We start from the raw sequence: 19300 nt of genomic DNA, 5'->3' as shown, positions 1-19300 counted from the left end.
CAGTTTTGGGGAAGGATGTGGAGTCAGCATGCAAGTAATAAAATTGTTATTGTTGTTGTTATGATGATTATGACGATGGCTGGGGCAACCCAGTCAGATGGGCAGCATACAAGTAATAAAATTGTTGTTGTTGTTAGAGCCGATGGGACCTTGGCTCCTTTTTTATTATTGCTGGAGCAACCCAGTCAGATGGGCAACATACAAATAATAAAATTATTTGAAACAAAATAATAATACTTCCAGTAGCACCTTAGAGACCAACTAAGTTTGTCATTGGTATGAGCTTTCGTGTGCTCATACCAATGACAAACTAGGTTGGTCTCTAAGGTGCTACTGGAAGTAAAAAAAATTAAATTTTGTTTCGACTAGGGCAAACCAACACGGCTACCTACCTGTAAATAAATTTTTTATTATTGGTGGTGGTGGTATTATTATTGTTGTTTTTGGAGCCGATGGGACCTGGGCTCCTGCGCTTCCAGATTGGGGGAAGGATGTGGAGTCAGTAGGGTTGCCAGACTCAATAGAGGACAGGACTTCTGTGCCTTTAATTACCCTAGTCTCTCTTGAGTCTGGACTGGAAACCTTAAAGAGAAACCAGCAGACCCTTTGCTTGTTAATTAAACAAAGGGTCTGCTGGTTTCTCTTTCAAGTTTCCAGACTCAAAAGAGAGCAGGGCAATTAAAGGCACACAAGTCCTGTCCTCTATTGAGTCTGGCAACCCTAGGAGTCAGAGGCGCACCTTCCACGGCCCCATTCCCGCCCCCCCCCTTTAACTGACTATGGAAGGGGCTTTTTTATAAAAAAAAAAAAAGGAGTTTGGGCGAGTCCTACCAAAACCGTACCGCGTCGGCTGACGTGGGGAAAAAAACGAACAAGTAACCCCGCGACCGATTCAGCTACCTGAGGAAGATCCCCAAGCCCTGGCTAACTTAAGGTCGCCGTTTCTTGGCCTGCCGGGAAGCCCTGAGGAGACGACGGTTAGCGGAGCAGCGACAACGGAAGGTTCTGACTTCGCGCGCTCGGGGGAGGGAGGGGAGGGAATCAGGCGCCGCCGCGAGACGGTCACGTGGCGAGCGGGCTGCCAATGGAAAGGCAGGAGAGGAGGCCGCCGCCGCTGCCCGGCGCGTGCTTGTAAACAAGGCAACATGGCGGCGACTGTGACAGCGGCGGCGGCGGCAGCGCTCAGCCTCCTGCAGCGTCGCCGAGCGGGTCTGGCCGCGGTGGCGACCGCCGCTTCGTCTTCCTTCTCCTCCTCGCCGTCCGCCACCTGCTCCTCGTCTTCTTGCTCTCCCTCGCGGCCTCTGAGGGGTTTCGCGGCCTTGCCGCCCTCGGCCGCAAGAGGCTACAGTTCTGAGGCGAAAGCGGGCGGCGAGGAGGAGCTGCGGGTGCGCTACTTGGACGACGAGCACAAAGGTGACTATAACGGGGGGGGGGGCTGGATCCTCGTCGGCACGTGTCAAGAAATCCTGACGCCCCGGGAAGGAAGGAAGTGTATATGAACGTAACGGGGAGGCGCTTCTCTCTCCCCCGGGCTCCGTTGAGGTCTGCCCGTTCGCCCGCTGCGGAAATTCCTCGTGACGCGCCAACCGGCTTGTCAAATTAAGAGATGATGACGTTAAGCGGCTGGCCCTTTAAATGGGGCGGGGGCGGGGGCATCGACGTACGTGCCGGTTCATCTCCACTGCTCATGCGCAGCTCAATTCCCCATCTCTTCCCCCAAATGAGTTGGATGCTGAATTCTGTCGTTGTGTTCGAAGGGGCTTGTTTCATTTCATTTCATTTTCGCTTCTTAGTTGTCTAGTTCCCACGTACACATAGAAACGAGCCCAGGGCAGGATATAAGTTCAGGATGCTAGTTGCACCTTATTTGGAGTCACTATTATGTGATAGCATTAGATTCTTATTTGGACTGCTGCTAGATCTAGACCAGGCTTCCTCAACCTCGGCCCTCCAGATGTTTTTTGAGACTACAGTTCCCATAATCCCTGACCACTGGTTCTGCTAGCTAGGGATCATGGGAGTTGTAGGCCAAAAACATCTGGAGGGCCGAGATTGAGGAAGCCTGATCTAGACCACTGTTTCCCAAACCTGGGTCTCCAGCTGTTTTGGACTATAACTATCCCTAGTTATGAGGACCAGTGGTCAGGGATGATGGGAATTGTAGTCCAAAAAACAACTGGAGACCCAGGTTTGGGAAACACTATTTTAGACAGTCCTGTCAACCTAGCAGTTTGAAAGCACATGAGTGCAAGTAAATAAATAGGTACCACTGCAGTGGGAAGGTAAACGCCGTTCCTCCGTGCGCTCGGGTTTCCATCATGGTGTCCCGTTGTGCCAAAAGTGGCTTAGTCCTGCTGGCCACATGACCTGGAAAGCTGTCTGTGGACAAACGCCAGCTCTCTCGGCCTGAAAGCGAGATGAGTGCCGCAACCCCATAGTTGCCTTTGACTGGACTTAACCGTCCAGGGGTCCTTTGCCTTTACCTTTTACCTACTTCTATAGAATACAGTAGTTCTGTATTTTGCACATTAAAGCTGTAATATGGTGCACACCTTGGGAGTAAGCAGCTTGAACTCAATGGGATTTAATTCTGAGTAAATATCAGTAGGCTTGTGCTTCAAATTTTCAATGCGATATTAAATTTTGAAAGTGTAATCAGGCCACTTGTAATAAGGTGTGGGACAACTCGTAATAAAGGGTTAGGAACTGCCACTTCTCCAAGCTAATGTGGGATATAGTGTACTCTTGAATAAGGATTTGGAAGATTGGAGTCAGCTCCCTAACTGTACTTGAAGCTCACTGGGTGGCTTTGAGCCCATCAGTATCTCCCAGCCTAATCTACCTTGCAGTGTTGCCAAGAGGATGCACAATTATGTATGCTGTCTTGAGCACCTTGGACAACTGGAAGGAAATTAAAGTTAGTGAGAATCACAATTTCCTAGTGATGTTCTTTGAACATGCCACAGCCTGATTTCAGTTCCATTCATATGGCATAATGTACTGTCTTCTGCCACTTCAGTACTTTTATTGCTGCAGTGACTGAGGCAGTTGAGAATTCTGAACTCAAGGCATGATTAAACATTCCTATACCTTTGGCTTTCTTCTTAGAGGCTTGACCATTCCTGATGCATTTTTCTTCTAAAAGTAGGTGGGAGGATTGGAACCAAAGTACAGTATAATGTAGAGGAAAGTTTAAATTCTGATGTAAGTTGTGTCCAGTGGTATTAGCTACTGAGAGGAAAACGTACATTGTAGGCACAGTATTGGTTGAATAGTTGTTTGATTCAAAAATGGGGGGGGGGAGTTTTGATTCTGTTGTTTGGGACAGTGTTCGTCTGTATTCATATGGAATAAAAGGACTCAAGTGCACAATGCATGTATAGGAGTAAATCTATGTGACCCCATCAAGCCCACCACATAAAAAGCAGGGTAAGGAGTTTGTAGACCTTGTCCCTAGGAAAACCCCTAGGGTTAGTGAAATAATGCCTATTACAATCTTCTGTAACTAAAAGTTCACATACTGAAATTTTATATGGATGAATAGTTTTAAATACTGTACATTTTTAGATTTATAGCCCAGTAGCTTGGCTAATAATGTGTTTAATATAATCATAGTTTTTTATCTAGAAAACCCACAGAAATGCATGAGAGGAGGGGAGGAAAAGAAAATCTCTAGAATCCTATCTATTAACAGTTTACAGTAAACATGTTTACTTAGAAGTTCACTGAGTTCAATGACACTTACCAGTACTCTCTAGCAAGCATACTTCGGCTTGCAGCCTAACTGTACTCACCCAACCACTCCTGCCCAGGAGCTCTTTCTGTTACTGGCCAAATTTATAATCTCTCCTTAAGCTGCCCCTTAAATTCGCCAGATGTTACTGTGTCTTAAAACAGTAATTCTCTTTGGTTAGGCAGGTTATTTGAAATGTTTCTGCATTTAAAAATAACATGGACAAATGTATTGCATATGGTCAGTGCCTGTTGCTTTCTGTTGACTTAACATTATCAGCTCTGTTGTTAGTGTACACAGTAGCTTTGTTGTAGTGATAAAGAGTTAGTAGTTGACTAATTTTCCAAACATAAACTATTGTTGGTGCTTAAGATGAGTGTTTTCAAATATATTAGTGCACTATCAATGGATGGATCTGATTTAATTTTAGTGGATCTGATTTAATTCAAGCAGTTACTAATATAGATCAACTAGAGAGATAATCATGTTTCATGCCAAATAGCAGTTATTCACACTAAGTCATAGCTGCCAAGTTTTCCCTTTTCTCGCGAGGAAGCCTATTCAGCATAAGGGAAAATCCCTTAAAATAAGGGATAACTTGGCAGCTATGCACTAAGTAGACTGGCTTTTTGTCAGTAGATAACATAGGTACATTTTTTTAAATGTGGGATAAACCTTATGCACACTATTGATTTCAGTTATTTTTTTCTTTCTGTGTATAGGAATTGTGGTACTTGGACTAAACAGAGCACATGCAAAAAATGCACTTAATAAAAACCTTATAAAAATGGTAAGTGGACGAATACTGTACTTAGTCTTCTATGAACATTAAGTGTTGAAAATAAGTGTTGACAATTTGCATACCTTTTCTCTATAGATGTCAAAAGTTATGGAAGCTTTGAAAAGTGACAAAAAAGTACGGACGGTTATATTCCGAAGTGAAGTTCCTGGGGTGTTTTGTGCTGGTATGCAAATTTAATTTTGTTATCCATTTGGAAATACATAATCAAAATAAGTAGAAATGACTGAGACTCCAAAATTTATTTTAGTAAATTCAGCCTTTTTGGATTTTTATTTATTTATATATATAACATCTGCTATCCTCCTTAGAGAAATAAAGTGCTATAATTTTCAATCAGTGACACGGGTGTTTCTAAATGTTTGTTGTATAGTCGAGTATGTTTGGCAGTGTGTTGAGAGCACATATTATTTGGTCTGCAATGATTCTAAGCTAAGTTAATCAGTCTCTCTATTGATTAATATTAAATAAACTACATTTTCAAGTTTGCTCCCATTGAGTATTACGTATGGTCAAAATTTACAGTTATTAAAGATCAATTGCATTGATAAATACAGAAAATTCATCACAGTACCAGACATCAAGCATTCAAGGCCAGAATGCATGCATGCTCTTGAACACTATGGTATCTCTGCTATTTTCAGTTTAGCCAGTTATAGGAGAGAATTTTCATAGTTGTTTATACTGGTAAATCTGTTGCACTTTTCAAATGAAAAGTATTGTGAACTGAACACATGATTGCATACTTTTATTACTTTATAAATACCATGTTCATTATGCCATTGTGAAAGTGCTGAGAGTCTGCGTTCAGATATGTATTCTGCGTTGCTGCTATGACATTATATACCAGTAGCTCTTTGAAGCTAGAAGCATAGCTGCCAAGTTTTCGCTTTTCTCGCGAGGAAGCCTATTCAGCATAAGGGAAAATCCCTGTAAAAAAGGGATAACTTGGCAGCTATGGCTAGAAGGCTTGGAGAAAGCCATGTGTCCAAATAGGTCGTTGCTAAATGGCAGTGCTATGGTGGCTGTGTGGTTGGTTCATTTTGCAGAGTGCACTTCGTGTCAAACGGGTGGAGTTTGTGCAAGTGCTCATCTGGGGTCATTTGTTATCTACTGGAGGTGAATGGCATGTGTTTGCTGTGGTGTTGCTGAATAAGTTTGAAAATGGACAGGAAGATCATGTAATAGCTGGAGGGCTATTGGACAAAATCATGTAGCATTGGGGTGGGGAGGAGAGAAGTGAATATCAGGTATTAAGACTCCATTTAATTTCATTTTAATCTAATTAAAATCCTTTCATTACATTGTATACTCAGTTTTAGGTCATAGGAGGGGGGCTAATTTGAGCTAATTAATTGAAGGCTAATTAGCCAACACTGGAAGTAATGATGATTGGTAAGATAAGAAATGGATTGAGTTTTGTTGCTTTGGTGGAAGGGGCATATGGAGTGGGTTTGCTACGGTACAAATAGCTAGTTATTTTAATTTTAAAATTTGTTTTTAAAAATGTTGCTTGCTGCAAGTTCCTGATGTAGATATGATGTATTATTGAAAAATGATAAAAGCCACTTTTTATTCAAGTTCTGACACATGCCTTTCATTTTATTTTTATTTTTCACTTGCTAAACGTGCTTTTTATGTTCTCTGGGCAGAAGAAAAGCATCACTAGATTTTTGCCATCTTTGGTTTTTAATATATGTATTAGCTATTTCTGTACTGTGAGTGGGATGATTATATGAAACATTTGAGTCACATTTAATTATGCGTACACGTGCATTTGGTCTACAAAGCATAATGTTTTTTTTTCCCATTATGCGGACAAGTGGTTTGTTTTTAGACTAGGTAAAAATACTTCAGTAGCTGGTGTTCATTTCAGTAAGCTTTTTCTCATTGTAAGTACAGAATCTTCTAACAGCTGTCAGGGAGTGCTCTTCCTGAGAGAAAACTTTAAAAAATGAAACTTGAAACAAAATCTGTTTTGTTGCTTGGATAAATTCTTTAACTTTGACACATATCTCATTTATACTTTAGGATGACCTTGTTCTTTACCATTTACATTTTAGATTTAAAAAATATGTTACCCACAAATGTACGCTTCTCAATATCATAGTGCTTGGAACCCTGTGCAGAGATTGTTTTTCAGGGTTATGTGGTATCTACATGAAGAGTTGCATCCACCTGGTACTAATCTTGGTTTATTTTTTGATGACTCATTCTCCTCTCCACGACAGCCCATGACTCACCCTTATAGAAACCAAAAGGAATCTTTTAGTCCAGGATTGAGATTTTACGGCATTCCTGATGTTAGACTATGACTCCCGCCATCTTGAGATTTAATATTTTGGCTGAAGAGAGTTGGGAGTCTGATAGCCACTGCAGGACCAAGATTACCCCTTTCTGTTTTAGCTCATCATACTTCCTCCTGACAGCTGCCTTCACAAAAGGGTTATGGTCATTGCAATAAAAGGGGTGTATGGGTATTACCTTCTATTCACACTTGTTGTGTGCCAGTGTGGTATTGTTTTATATCCCTTGTCATTGTGTTACACATAGACAGATTTGTTTAGGCCAGGCATCCCCAAACTGCAGCCCTCCAGATGTTTTTGCCTACAACTCCCATGATCCCTAGCTAACAGGACCAGTGGTCAGGTATGATGGGAATTGTAGTCCAAAACATCTGGAGGGCTGAAGTTTGGGGATGCCTGGTTTAGGCCTTCTCTAAATGATCGAGAGTGCATCTCTTTTTCTTGATCCAGCATTGACAGCTTTCCCGATCTCCTTGGTTGCAAACTTCATTGGTTTGATGGTAATCAGGGTTAGTGTTAGTTCAGGTGTAACACTGCATTATAGAATAGAATAGAATAGAATAGAATAGAATAGAATAGAATAGAATAGAATAGAATAGAATAGATACTTTATTGTCATCGTACATAGTACAACAAAATTGAATGCCATCCCATAAAACAAAACAAAAACACAATTACAGCACACATACATACACACCCATCACAACTCCCCAGGATCATATTATTTAGTTACAGCATTAAAGATGGTTATAGCTCGTGGATAGAAACTGTTTTTTAATCTATTCGTTCTTGATTTAATTGTTTTGTATCTCTTGCATGAAGGCAACCGTGATCACCTCCCAAAAGTGTAGGAAGGAGTGACTTGACTTGTGAGAGTTACGTGATTGGCAGAAGAAGACCTCAGGGTGTTTTCAATATCCTAGCCATGTTTTGGGGATTTGGGTTATTATGCCTGTACCAGGCCTTTGTGTGTCAGATCTGTTCCTTTTTTTTAATCTCTCTGTGCCTAATATATGTTAGGTTCTCAGTAAATTATTTATATAAATATTTTCATACATAATATGCACTGTTTGGTAAAGAGAGGTGAGCCAGGAGCCCCTGATCTTGCCAGGAGCTAATCATACACATAGGTTTTCCTGAAAAATGCTCAAGTTGCTTTTCTTGAAAGTATGAATGATGCCATCTATGGTTTCTTTGAGCTGATACTACTATAAAACCTGAATATGACTGTAACCAGACAATGTGCTTTGCAGGTGCTGACCTTAAAGAAAGAGTCAAAATGCACTCTAGTGAAGTAAGCTCTTTTGTCTCAAAAGCAAGGGCAACTATTAATGAAATGGGTAAGTGAAAATCTCATTGATCATAGACAACAGTATATTATTAATAGTTTGTTTCGAGTCTCAGGGTTTGAAGGTTTTATGCTATATGAAATGCTCTGTCCAGATATTATGAAATCATAATATGAGAGTTAATATGCATAAAGCTTATGTATACCTTAATAAAAACAACCACTAATGTATTATTAAATGCTAGCTTTTTTACTTTTAAATCCTATTTTATGAGTGTACAGTTCTAAAACATTAAGAAATGTATAAAACTAATTCAATACCTCACCTTCCTGAAATAATAGCAATTGAGAATGCATTACTATTTGGATAAGTTCTAATATTGTCCAATATTGGGGAAATCATTGCTCCAGAATCTATTGTACTTCTGTAATAAGGTCTTTTTCTGAAATAAGACTTCTAGCTCTTTGGGGTAAGATGCTAAATAGAATGTCCACATTCACAGGTGGTGTTGTGAGCACACTTGGATGGATGGATGGAGATGTCACCTCCAGAAGTGTTTTTCCTCAGATCTTGCACCCAGAGTTACAGTGTGTAATAGGGAGGTTCCTCTATATGCATGTAGCAGTGAGTACATGCAAAGTGACTACAACAAATACAGATGAGAGCCACACACAAGATGGTGCCTGAAACAACAGCTTATAAGATTAGTTAGGTAGAAAAGAAAGAAGACCGATAAACACAGAGGTGGGAGAAACTACAGTACTGTTGTCATATAAGGAGAAAGGAAAGTGCTAAGAATCTGGCAGGAGATGAGGGAGATCTATATGCTAAGGGGCAAATTCGAAATGTAAATGATTCTGGGTTTGGGCCACAGGGAGGTGTAGGACAGAAGGTTAAGAGGATAAACAAAGGATCCAGTTCATAACATAACTAGTGTTGTTCAGCCCGTTAACATAACTAGTGTTGTTCAGCCTGTTAAATAAATAGTGTTGTTCAGCCCGTTAAATGTTTCTGTTTATTTTTGATTATGTATTTTTGTGTTTTTATATTGTAATTTTATCTTATGAATATCCCTGAGAACCCCAGGTATAGGGTGGTATATACATTTTAATAATGATAATAATAATAATAATAATAATAATAATAATAATAATAATAATAATGATAATGATAATACTTTATGCCTTAAACTGTACTAAAAGGTATACTAACAAGCTTGGATTTTTATGAAGGATTGTTAATCTCTAGTACTCTAATTTATACCACTCCTGTTGGAAATATATTTCAAATGTTGCAGTAATATGTTGTGTTTTTATGATGTATTTTCTCCAACAGTTAGTTCTTGTCCATGCATCACATCTCTAGATTGTGTATTTGTTGTTTAATTGCTATTAAAAGTAAGCTGTTAGATTTCGAATGTTTTTTTTTAAAAAATTATTTGAGTCTGCATCCCCTATTCTACTGTTCATAAATGATGGAAGTTACTGGGTGAGTTTGGATGACCATGTCTCTGCCTAATAACTGGAGATAGGAGTGAGGCTTTTAGCTGTAAACTCCTTTACTTGATAGAGGAGCAAGCAAGCGATAAACTATTGTTTCCGTTATTGGAACAAACCAGAATATTAAGCCAACATCAAACTATCATTTACTATTCTGTCTTGATCTGAAGCTGTTAACATTATTTTCTGATTCAGACAAAATGGAAAACTCCAGAAGACATTTTGGCTTGTTCTACTCACTTGTGTGAAAGGAGAATGGGCTGTGTGTATAGCAAGAAGGCTAATTCATACCTAGGCTTGTTAAGTCAATACAGTGGTACCTCAGTTTAATTACACAATTGGTTCCGGAAGTCTGTACTTAACCTGAAGCGTACTTAACCTGAAGCAAATTTTCCCATTGAAAGTAATGGAAAGTGGCTTAATCCATTCCGGACAGGTCCACGGAGTACTTAAACTGAGGTATGACTGAATATGATTTTCAGAATGCAACCTTTGAATAAGACCCAAGCATTTTCTAACAATTAATATCTTACAATTGTTTGTTGTTTTATGCTTCCCTTGCATTGCTACTTTATTTTATTTCTTGTTAAAGTACTGGTGTTTTGCTAAACATCACTTTGATATAAAAATAAGCATTTTTTACTAAGCTGGAAACTATAGATCCTGGACACTGAGACGGGGGGAAAATATCAAAGCCTGCTATTTTTGGTATTGCTTTTTACTCTAAAATTAGAGATGCATGCTTTGCCGCATAGGAACACCAAGACTAATTGTCCACTTTCATTTTCTGCATTGAGATTTCCATTACTGATGCAGGTCTGCACTTAATGTTAAAAGTACTTGGTAAAACAGAACATTAATAGATCATTCTGTTTACAAAATCCAGTGAGGAAACATTGCTTATTTGAACCTCTGGAGAAATAATTCTTCAGATCAGTCCCACAGTTAGTATAAATAAGCCAAAACACCACAAATCTCAAATGATCAACTTTGATGTGGGCTTTAAAGGAAAATTATTGACACCTTAAAAGATTAGGGCTGTTAAAAATGATGAAAAATTAATTGGGGATGGCGGAGAACTAGGCATTGTAAGTGCAGGGACACAGGGCAACAATTCAGACGGGCCAAAGCACCACAGGTCAAAATGCTAGAAGCCGCCAAGGCAAGTGCTTGGTCTTAGAGAACGGCAGTAATGTAGTGGGTTTAATGGAGAACTGGCGAAATGGAGAGAACCTATGGGACACAGTTATCTCTTGATTTAAACTCTATAGGAAGGACAGAGAAGGACATACTGGAGATTATGTAGTTGTGTGTGTCAGAGAGAGCATTGAGTCCAAGAAGCTAGAAAAGCCGAAGGGGCAGACTCCTCGCAAAATAATACCTAGCCCCAAGAGTAATTAAGTACATGTACTGGGAATGTACTATTGTTGTGTCTCTGATAAAAATGCTCAGGGAGATCTTGAGATGAAGAATGAATTCAGGGAAGCATCCCCAAAATGAAACATTGTAGTAATGGGTGACTTCAACTACCCTCACATAGACTGGCTAATATTTCTATATACTCTAAATCAGTGATGGCCAAATTTGGCCCTCCAGCTGTTTTGGGACTACAGTTCCCATCATCCCTGACCACTGGTCCTGTTAGCTAGGGATGATGGGAGTTGTAGTCCCAAAACAGCAAGTTTGGCCATCACTGCTCTAAATGATTGTGCCGAACCAGAGGGCAAAATTTGCTATAGTGTCAGTTTGAGATTTCAATCTCCTGATTACTGTACTGTGTTTTCCCAAAAATAAGACACTGTCTTATATTTATTTATCCTCAAGAAGACACACTATGGCTTATTTTATGGGTATGTCTTATTTTTGGGGAAACAGGGTATTTGGATCAGTTTTTAACCTCTTCTGCTGATGCACAGGATGTGGTTGAAGGTGTAAAGGCAGCTAGCTGCTACTGTAGAAACATTCCTTTGTTAATAGTCTCTCTCTGTATGTGTGTGTGTGCGTGCGCGTGCCTGTGGGTGTCTAACTTAAAAAATAAGGTGAGTAGTATTGGATTGTGAATATACTCCTTGGGATTTGGCTATGTAGTCTCTCCTATGTTACAAGTACAGTAGGCAACTTCTCAGTTACATCCTCACCAGTGTTTTAACAGATCTAGCAACTGTTCCATAGGAATGCTCAAGGATTTCGTTTATTCTGCATTTTGAAGTGAGCTGACATGATTTACTCTTCCTGGATATATGGCAGATTGGAACATTTTTTCCCTTTGGTTTTTACATATCTCCAAACTTTATGATACAGTTCTTTTCTTTAAAAAGTACCAAGATGTGTATCATGAAATAATGCAAATTTTGTGCAGTTTTTAAACAAAAGCAGTTTGATGCTGAAATGGGATGCGATGAACTTATGAATGAACATGTGCAAAACTGACACAGACTGGAAACAAACTGATCATCCTTCTGTAGCCGCAGCTGTTGCTTATTATGGTGAAAAGCAGAGTCAACTGAATACTGCACGTTCACTTACCTTGAAGTTTGAAATTATCCTACCATTCAGTGTTGCATTGCTGTTAGCATTCTGAATGTCTTTGTGGTCAGAGTTTAGATTACAATTGAGATACTGTATACAAAAAACAGAGGCTGCATAATTTGCCTACAGAAACATTTTTTCACTGAATCAACTTTGTGTTACGAAAAAAAATTGCCTTGGGGATGAATGAAGTGCATTATGCAAATGATTCCATATCTTAGGTTTGTTAATTGTTGTTTTACCTTTCAGCTAACCTTCCAGTACCAACTATTGCTGCAATAGATGGCATTGCATTAGGTGGCGGCCTAGAATTAGCTTTAGCCTGTGACATAAGAGTGGCAGGTAAGGCTTTTTCTTTTTTTACAGTTAACACTCTTAATATTGTAGGGGGGTTGTTTAATTGTTACCAAGGAGAGCTTGTTTTTTCAATACTGAATTTATTTTACATAATTTTGAACATTAAGATAATGACGCAGTTCTTTAAGCTTAGCATTTTTCTCTCGCTTTGCACTTTCATTAGGTTCTTACTCTTTGGAGAGCATCTGGAGTAGGTTAACTCAGTGTGGTTGGTAACTTTTGGCACTGTAGGTAACAAGCTAGTTAGAGGATAAGGGGGCAGGCTTAATGGTGCAATCCTGTATATGTATATATGGGGAAAAGTCCCACTGAATTCAATTGGACTAATTCCCATATATCATTTCAGCGTAAGATGCTGGCTGGAAAGCCTTTCTCAGGCAGTTGTCTACTTGAATTGCCACATATTACTTAGTTGTGGGGGGAAACCCAGAGACTGCAATCCTGTACATGGAATAAGTTCCATTGAACTACTTGGGGCTCGTTTCTGAGTAGGCATGCACAGAATTAAGCTGAAAGTGTTCATAGTGTTTCCCTGTAATTCTTGAGAAAGAACAATGAAAACAGCACCAACATTGCCAGCTGTTCCTGCTTCACCAGCTAAAAATGGTCCCTTTCTCCACCCACCCACCCCGGCATCCTATTTTTGTATCATATATATATATATACAGTGGAACCTCGGTTTATGAACACCTCGGTTTATGAATTTTCGGTTTATGAACGCCACGGACCCATCTGGAACGGATTAATTCACTTTCCATTACTTTTAATGGGAAAGTTCGCTTCAGTTTATGAACGCTTCAGTTTATGAACAGACTTCCGGAACCAATTACACCCATGTTTCAGTTTATGAACGCTTCAGTTTAAGTACTTCGCGGACCCGTCTGGAACGGATTAATCCACTTTCCATTACTTTCAATGGAAAAGTTCGCTTCAGTTTATGAACGGTTACTCCGCGGACTGCCTGGAACGGATTAATCCACTTTCCATTACTTTCAATGGGAAAGTTCGCTTCAGTTTATGAACGCTTCAGTTTATGAACAGACTTCCGGAACCAATTGTGTTCATAAACCGAGGTACCACTGTATATATATATATATATATATATATATATATATATATATATATACTTTCTTGACAACGCACATAAAACTGCAAGTGCATATGTTAAATAAGTGTAAGTTGTGAGTTACCTGTACAGTACTACTTTTCATTGTTTTGCCTTGTTTTGTTTCCTTTTATAATTAGTTGATTGTAAGTCCTTTGGTAACAATTAGAAATACTTGGTTCTTAGACAGTTCTATAAACTGCTCTAAACTTGCAGATTAGAGAAGACTACAAATGTAACCATTAAGGCATATCCCTTGACTTTTTAAAATATAATCACTGATCCTGCCCTTTTTATACTATTCAAGAATAATAGAATTACCAGAATCACATCTGGATCCCACTCTTCCTGTCAAGGAGCACAGAATAAGTGGGATTGTCCCATTTTATGGGACACTGTTTTATTTATTAAAGACATTTCTTCCCCTCCCCTTCTCACAGCCACAATGTGAAAGTAGATTAGGTTGAGAAGCAATGTCATCATTACAGCTGGGTGGGGATTTAAAGTTAACCTACTTTTAACATTCAAGTAGGTAGCCGCCTTGGTCTGACGCAGTCGAAATAAATAAAAAAAATGTCCAGTAGCACCTTAGAGACCAACTAAGTTTGCTCTGGGTATAAGCTTTCGTGTGCATGCACACATCTTCACACAAAAGCTTATACCCAGAACAAACTTTTTAATTTATTTCAGCTACTTTTAACATGTCACACTGGCTGCCAAAAGATTATGGGAAACACTCTTCTCTTAACAGATCCTGAATAGGATGTAAATACATAATCATGCTTCTTTCTTATGATGGAGTTTATTACTGTTCTGTTAGCTAGTCTTCTGCATCTTGCCCATATCATACGTGTTTCACTGGGTTCACTTGTCAAGCAGATCTGCCTTCCAGCTTCCTCTATGTGTTGTTCTCTAGTCCAAACAATCCTGAGTAGTTGTACGTATATATGGGATTGCACTCTTCCTGTGAGTGCAATCCCATATATTATATTGAAGAAGCCTGGACTAATGAACAAAATACATCCTGTCTGTTGGTTCTGCAGCCCTCCATCTTTCACACAGAAACATCACTGATGTTTAAAAGGGGAGGGGGGAGAGTGTATTTCACAAGACGGTTCCAACTTACAAGCATATTTATTCAACGTGGTGTGGTGTATGCATATTAGGAAGTTCCTGCCTATTGATATCAGGCAGGTGCCTTCACTGTAATTTTTTATACATAAAAATATATAAATGCCTCTTTAAATACTTTTTATTTTATTTTTTTTAAAAGCAGATTCAGTGCATCAACAGCTTATTTCGTATAGGCTTCTTTTTTCTAAAGCCATATGCAAATTTTATAAGAACTAACATTGGTCCGTTTATTTGTTTGTTTGTTTTAAGCTACTTCTGCAAAAATGGGTCTCGTTGAAACGAAGTTAGCTATCATTCCTGGTGCAGGTATGAAATCTTCTCATAATAATATAATAAGCTTCGGTTGTTTCATGTGTCTTTGGTTTTGTTGGTAAACCTTTTAAAAATTAAAATGTGTTTCTTTTAATATCCTTTGACACACATCAAAACTATCTCTGGGGTGTTTAAGCAAGGTTTTAGAAATCAACTTACATTTTACACAGAAACTGTTTGGTCACCTCGTAGGATGACCTATGTTGGGAGAAAGACAGGGAATATGTGTCCCTGTTAATTTCCCTCTGCCTCTCAGCAGCTTTTGATACAACCAGGGTATCTTTCTGGAGCAGTTGGCTGAGTTAGGGCTGGGTGTCACTGCTTTGTGGTGGTTCTGGTCCTACTTAGATGGTCATTTCCAGAGGATGATGCTTAAGAAGTGCTCTTCAGCCCCAGGATAAGTTAAGTTTTTATCACACATTTTTTTAACATCCCCATTGTGTGGCTTCGAATTGCTGACCTTCCGATCGGCAAGCCCAAGAGGCTCAGTGGTTTAGTCCACAGTGCCACCCGCTCCCATAAGCTGTTGTAGATGAAAATTCTTTATATTTGAATCAGTTTTAGGGGGAGCATTGATGTCCATTACTGGTGGCTAATTGTTGGCAGTATTAAAGGTGTGGTGCCAGCTGCTTTATAGAATGACTGACTATTGTCATCTTACTATAGTTTGAAGACGCATTACATCAGTTATAACCCTGTTTAGTTTTATTGGCTAAGTGTGAGAGAGTATGCGTGCGCGTGCACACACTTATGTTGTTTATATATATACTAGTGTATTTCAGCCCGTTCAATAAACGGGCGCTAGAGAGAGACACAGAGAGAGAGAAGCGAGCGGGGCTTTTCCGGGACGCGCTGCCTGCACGAGCGAAGGGGGAAAGAATCAGCCGTGAGAGGGGCAAAGGGAAAAAGCAGCAGCCGTGAGAGGGGAAAGTTGCAGCTGCGTTTCCCTCCAGTGACCGCCTGAGGTGGTTTGCTGTGGCGGCGGGCGGGCGGGCGGTTTGTGTGTGTGTGTGTGAGAGAGAGAGAGAGAAAGAGAGAGAGAAGCGCACGGGTCTATCTCGCAGCCTCCTCCTCACGCTGCTGCTTAGAAGCGAGTGGTTGGCGGCCGCAGGTAGGTAAACGGTAGGCAGAGGAGTTGGGGGGGAGAGCGCGTGCGTGTGCGTTCCAAGTCTCTGGTCCAATCCCTGTGTCCATGGGGCACGTGCGCAGTAGCGCGGAAACGGGACACACAGAATCTGGACGCAGAGACACAGGGACTTTATTATATAGGATATAGATATAGATATATGTAGAAAAATTTGGAAACATTTCTCTTCTCCCTACTACAACCGAAATGTGTGGCATTTACATTTATCAACATGACCGATGAAGAGTTTGAGATCTTAATTTTTCATTTTCAGATAATAACAAAAATCTGTATTATCAAATTGAAGTTTGCATATTTCTATGCAAGATCTAACTAACTGTAGATTCTGGCATCAGAATCTGTGATTTATATAAGGGTTTTGTTTTTGTTTTTTGCAATAAAACGTCGTTTCTCAGTTTTGCCAGTCTGCTGAATACTTAGTTTTGTTTGAATTGAAAATATTAGGTAATAATTATTTTATGTTTCTTTTTAAATAAATAGCCTCAAGGGAATTGTTAATAGTGTAGAAAGCAGATGTTTGAACAGCCACCCTGGTTTCCAAGTACTTAAACTAAGTATGCAGATTGTTAATAGAAATAGGTGGATTAGTTCTGCTCTGTAAATTACAGAGAACTGTGGTTTGTACATATTTTTTTAAAGAAGAAGTTAAAATAAGACTTAATTCAAATGAATCTCTTTGTAATTCGCTTGATAAATATTTCTAGAGCTGATGCATCAGAGACACAATATGAATATCGGAGAACAATGTTAAAATCCTGGTTTTCAAATCCTATCTAATGCTTAGTATTTTGATCTGTCACTTAGTTAGTATGTGTGAACTAGGGTCAATGTATGCTGAAGTTGTAAACCGCTTTGGATATACTGTATATATATTTATAGAAAAGTGGTATATAAATATTTTAAATACATTATCTAGAAAAGCTGTTAGATGTGAGTTGTAAGTGAGAGACTGTTAATCTGTAAATGCCCCTGGCCTTCTGGCAAGAAGGACATCTGGCAGTATATATTTCCTTTTCCAAACTCTTGCTTGAGTTAGAGTACTGTGGTTAGAGTAGGTAAGAGACAGCAGAAATCTTCATGTACTACTCTTAACCAAATGTGAAAGCATAGCCTCTGTGCACGCTGGAGGATTTGGGAGAAAAGCAGGCTCTTAATGTGCATTTGCTGACATTGGGGTGGGGAGTAAGAAACATAATGATTTGTTCCTATTTATAGTCTTTTTCTACCTCCCAAATGAAAGCAAGCCCCAACTCCACTCCACCCCAAGCCTATTCACATGGCAGATGATGGTGGGGGTGGGGGGTGATGGGAAGCAACTGGTGGAAACCACATTTGGAGGCTTGCTGGTAAGCCAAGGTAATATTTGTGAAATCCTGTTTATGAAGCTTTTGTTAGATTAACCCCTACCTCTGAAGAAGGGTTTATTTGTACACTTTTGATTGTGTAAAAAGTAAAGTGAAGCATTTTTCAAACTGCTATGTGCTTATCTGTATACTAGTAAATGCCAAGTCTGCTGATATAATTCAACCAGAAACAAGTCCTACTAGCTATTCTTACTTTACTCAAAAGTAAGAATAGCTAGTAGGACTTGTTTCTGGTTGAATTATATCATCAGCATCTCTTAAATGATATGTGATTCCTTAATTTTCGCAGACCTGTCATTATGGACAGATGCTTGTGTTCATATTATTCACCACAGATGTCTTGAGAACAGCGGACTTAATTATTTTTTTCTAAAACTTTTTTCTCAGTTTAATAAAGTAAAGCAATTTTTGTGCTTTTTAAAAAATGGGTTTAGTTTGACTCCAAAATTGGATTGTAGAAAAATATTTTAAACAAGTTATCCCTAAAAGTAAAATTTTGAATAATTGGTTTTTGATGCTTTGTATTCGAATAGAAAGCTTTTGTGTGTGTGTGGTTCAACTGCTGCTTACCGGATGCTACTATTCTGCTATATGAAGACTTGCAGCTAATCTACTCTTAAAGGACGATTTTCCATTCTTTTCCCACCCCATTGAAAGTAGGTCACTAGTTTGGGGCACTGGTCCAAGCTATGAGATTTATTTGGTGGTCAAAACACAGAGTCATAGAAATAATGATGCACTGGCATCAAGGCCACTTCTTATTTCATGAACATAACACCAAGTGCCCTAGAAATAATTTAACCATAGGCCTGTTACTGATTGCAGTCCATCACTGCTACGTGTCTGGAAATAGTCGTCTTGTTAGCTGATTATATTCCAGCCTTGTATACTCAACATAGGGCATTTGAGTCTTATGAAAGAATCATTCTTAAGGCAGCTTATGAAAACCAGCTAGCTGCTCGATTAGAGCAAAATTATTGCTAGTGATGCATAATATTTATCCTCTCACTATATTTATCTTGGGAAAGTGTTCTTGATGCTTTTTTAAACGTATAGATGCAGTATTAAGAGTGGTTGGATACCCATAAATTGAACAAAACATAACCTACCTGGTTGAATTGCCTTGAGTTCCTCACCACTCATTGTATTAAGTAGCATGGTACATATCAGAGGTGGATTTAGAGCAGCAGCACTGGTTCTGCTACTTTGGGTGCTGAGGCTAGGGCAGTGTTTGCCAACCAGTGTGCCTCCAGATGTTTTGGGACTACAACTCCCATCATTCCTGACCACTGGTCTTGCTAGCTAGGGATGATGGGAGTTGTAGTCCCAAAACATCTGGAGGCACACGGGTTGGGAAACACTGGGCTAGGGGGCATCACAACTATGACATAGTGGTACTATGAGTAGAAGAAATACAATATGTTGTTTATTCCATAGCTACGAATTTCTTAGTTGTACTCTATACTTGAATGATAACCAGTGGCTTTCCATTTGTTGCTGAATTACAACACTTGTCGCCCCAGCCAGCATTGGCCAATGCTCAGGAGTGATAGGATTGTGGTTCAGCAACAGCTGGAGGGACACAGGTTAGCCACCCTGCCCTAAAAATCTGTAATCTGCCTACTCTAGGACCTTCCAGTGTCATTACAAACTCTGCAGTGACTGCAAGATTGTAAACCTTACTAAAGGATTTGCCACAATCTGGGCTGGGAGTGCGTCCATCAGA

At 39.5% G+C, this 19300-nt stretch overlaps 1 protein-coding gene across 2 annotated transcripts in view; it reads left to right on the top strand.

Moving 5' to 3' along the window:
- The first annotated feature begins 1121 nt into the window (after positions 1–1121).
- Positions 1122–19300, top strand: part of AUH (AU RNA binding methylglutaconyl-CoA hydratase) — a 38931-nt gene continuing 20752 nt past the window's right edge. Inside the window, exons 1-6 of one of the 2 annotated variants that reach the window (XR_009558313.1) lie at positions 1122–1413; positions 4456–4523; positions 4611–4698; positions 8092–8178; positions 12405–12497; positions 15001–15057. Coding sequence is in view for 1 of the 2 variants with exons in the window: in XM_035100283.2 (XP_034956174.2) it covers positions 1146–1413; positions 4456–4523; positions 4611–4698; positions 8092–8178; positions 12405–12497; positions 15001–15057 (661 nt within the window). In the remaining variant the exon portion in view is untranslated. The remainder of the gene's footprint in view (positions 1414–4455; positions 4524–4610; positions 4699–8091; positions 8179–12404; positions 12498–15000; positions 15058–19300) is intronic. The other variant, XM_035100283.2, reaches the window with a different exon arrangement.

This window comes from Zootoca vivipara, chromosome 11 (genome assembly GCF_963506605.1).
Source record: "Zootoca vivipara chromosome 11, rZooViv1.1, whole genome shotgun sequence".
Lineage (NCBI taxonomy): Eukaryota > Metazoa > Chordata > Lepidosauria > Squamata > Lacertidae > Zootoca > Zootoca vivipara.
The sequence above is the reverse complement of the archived record's forward strand: the minus strand, read 5'-3'. Positions and strand labels throughout refer to the sequence as shown.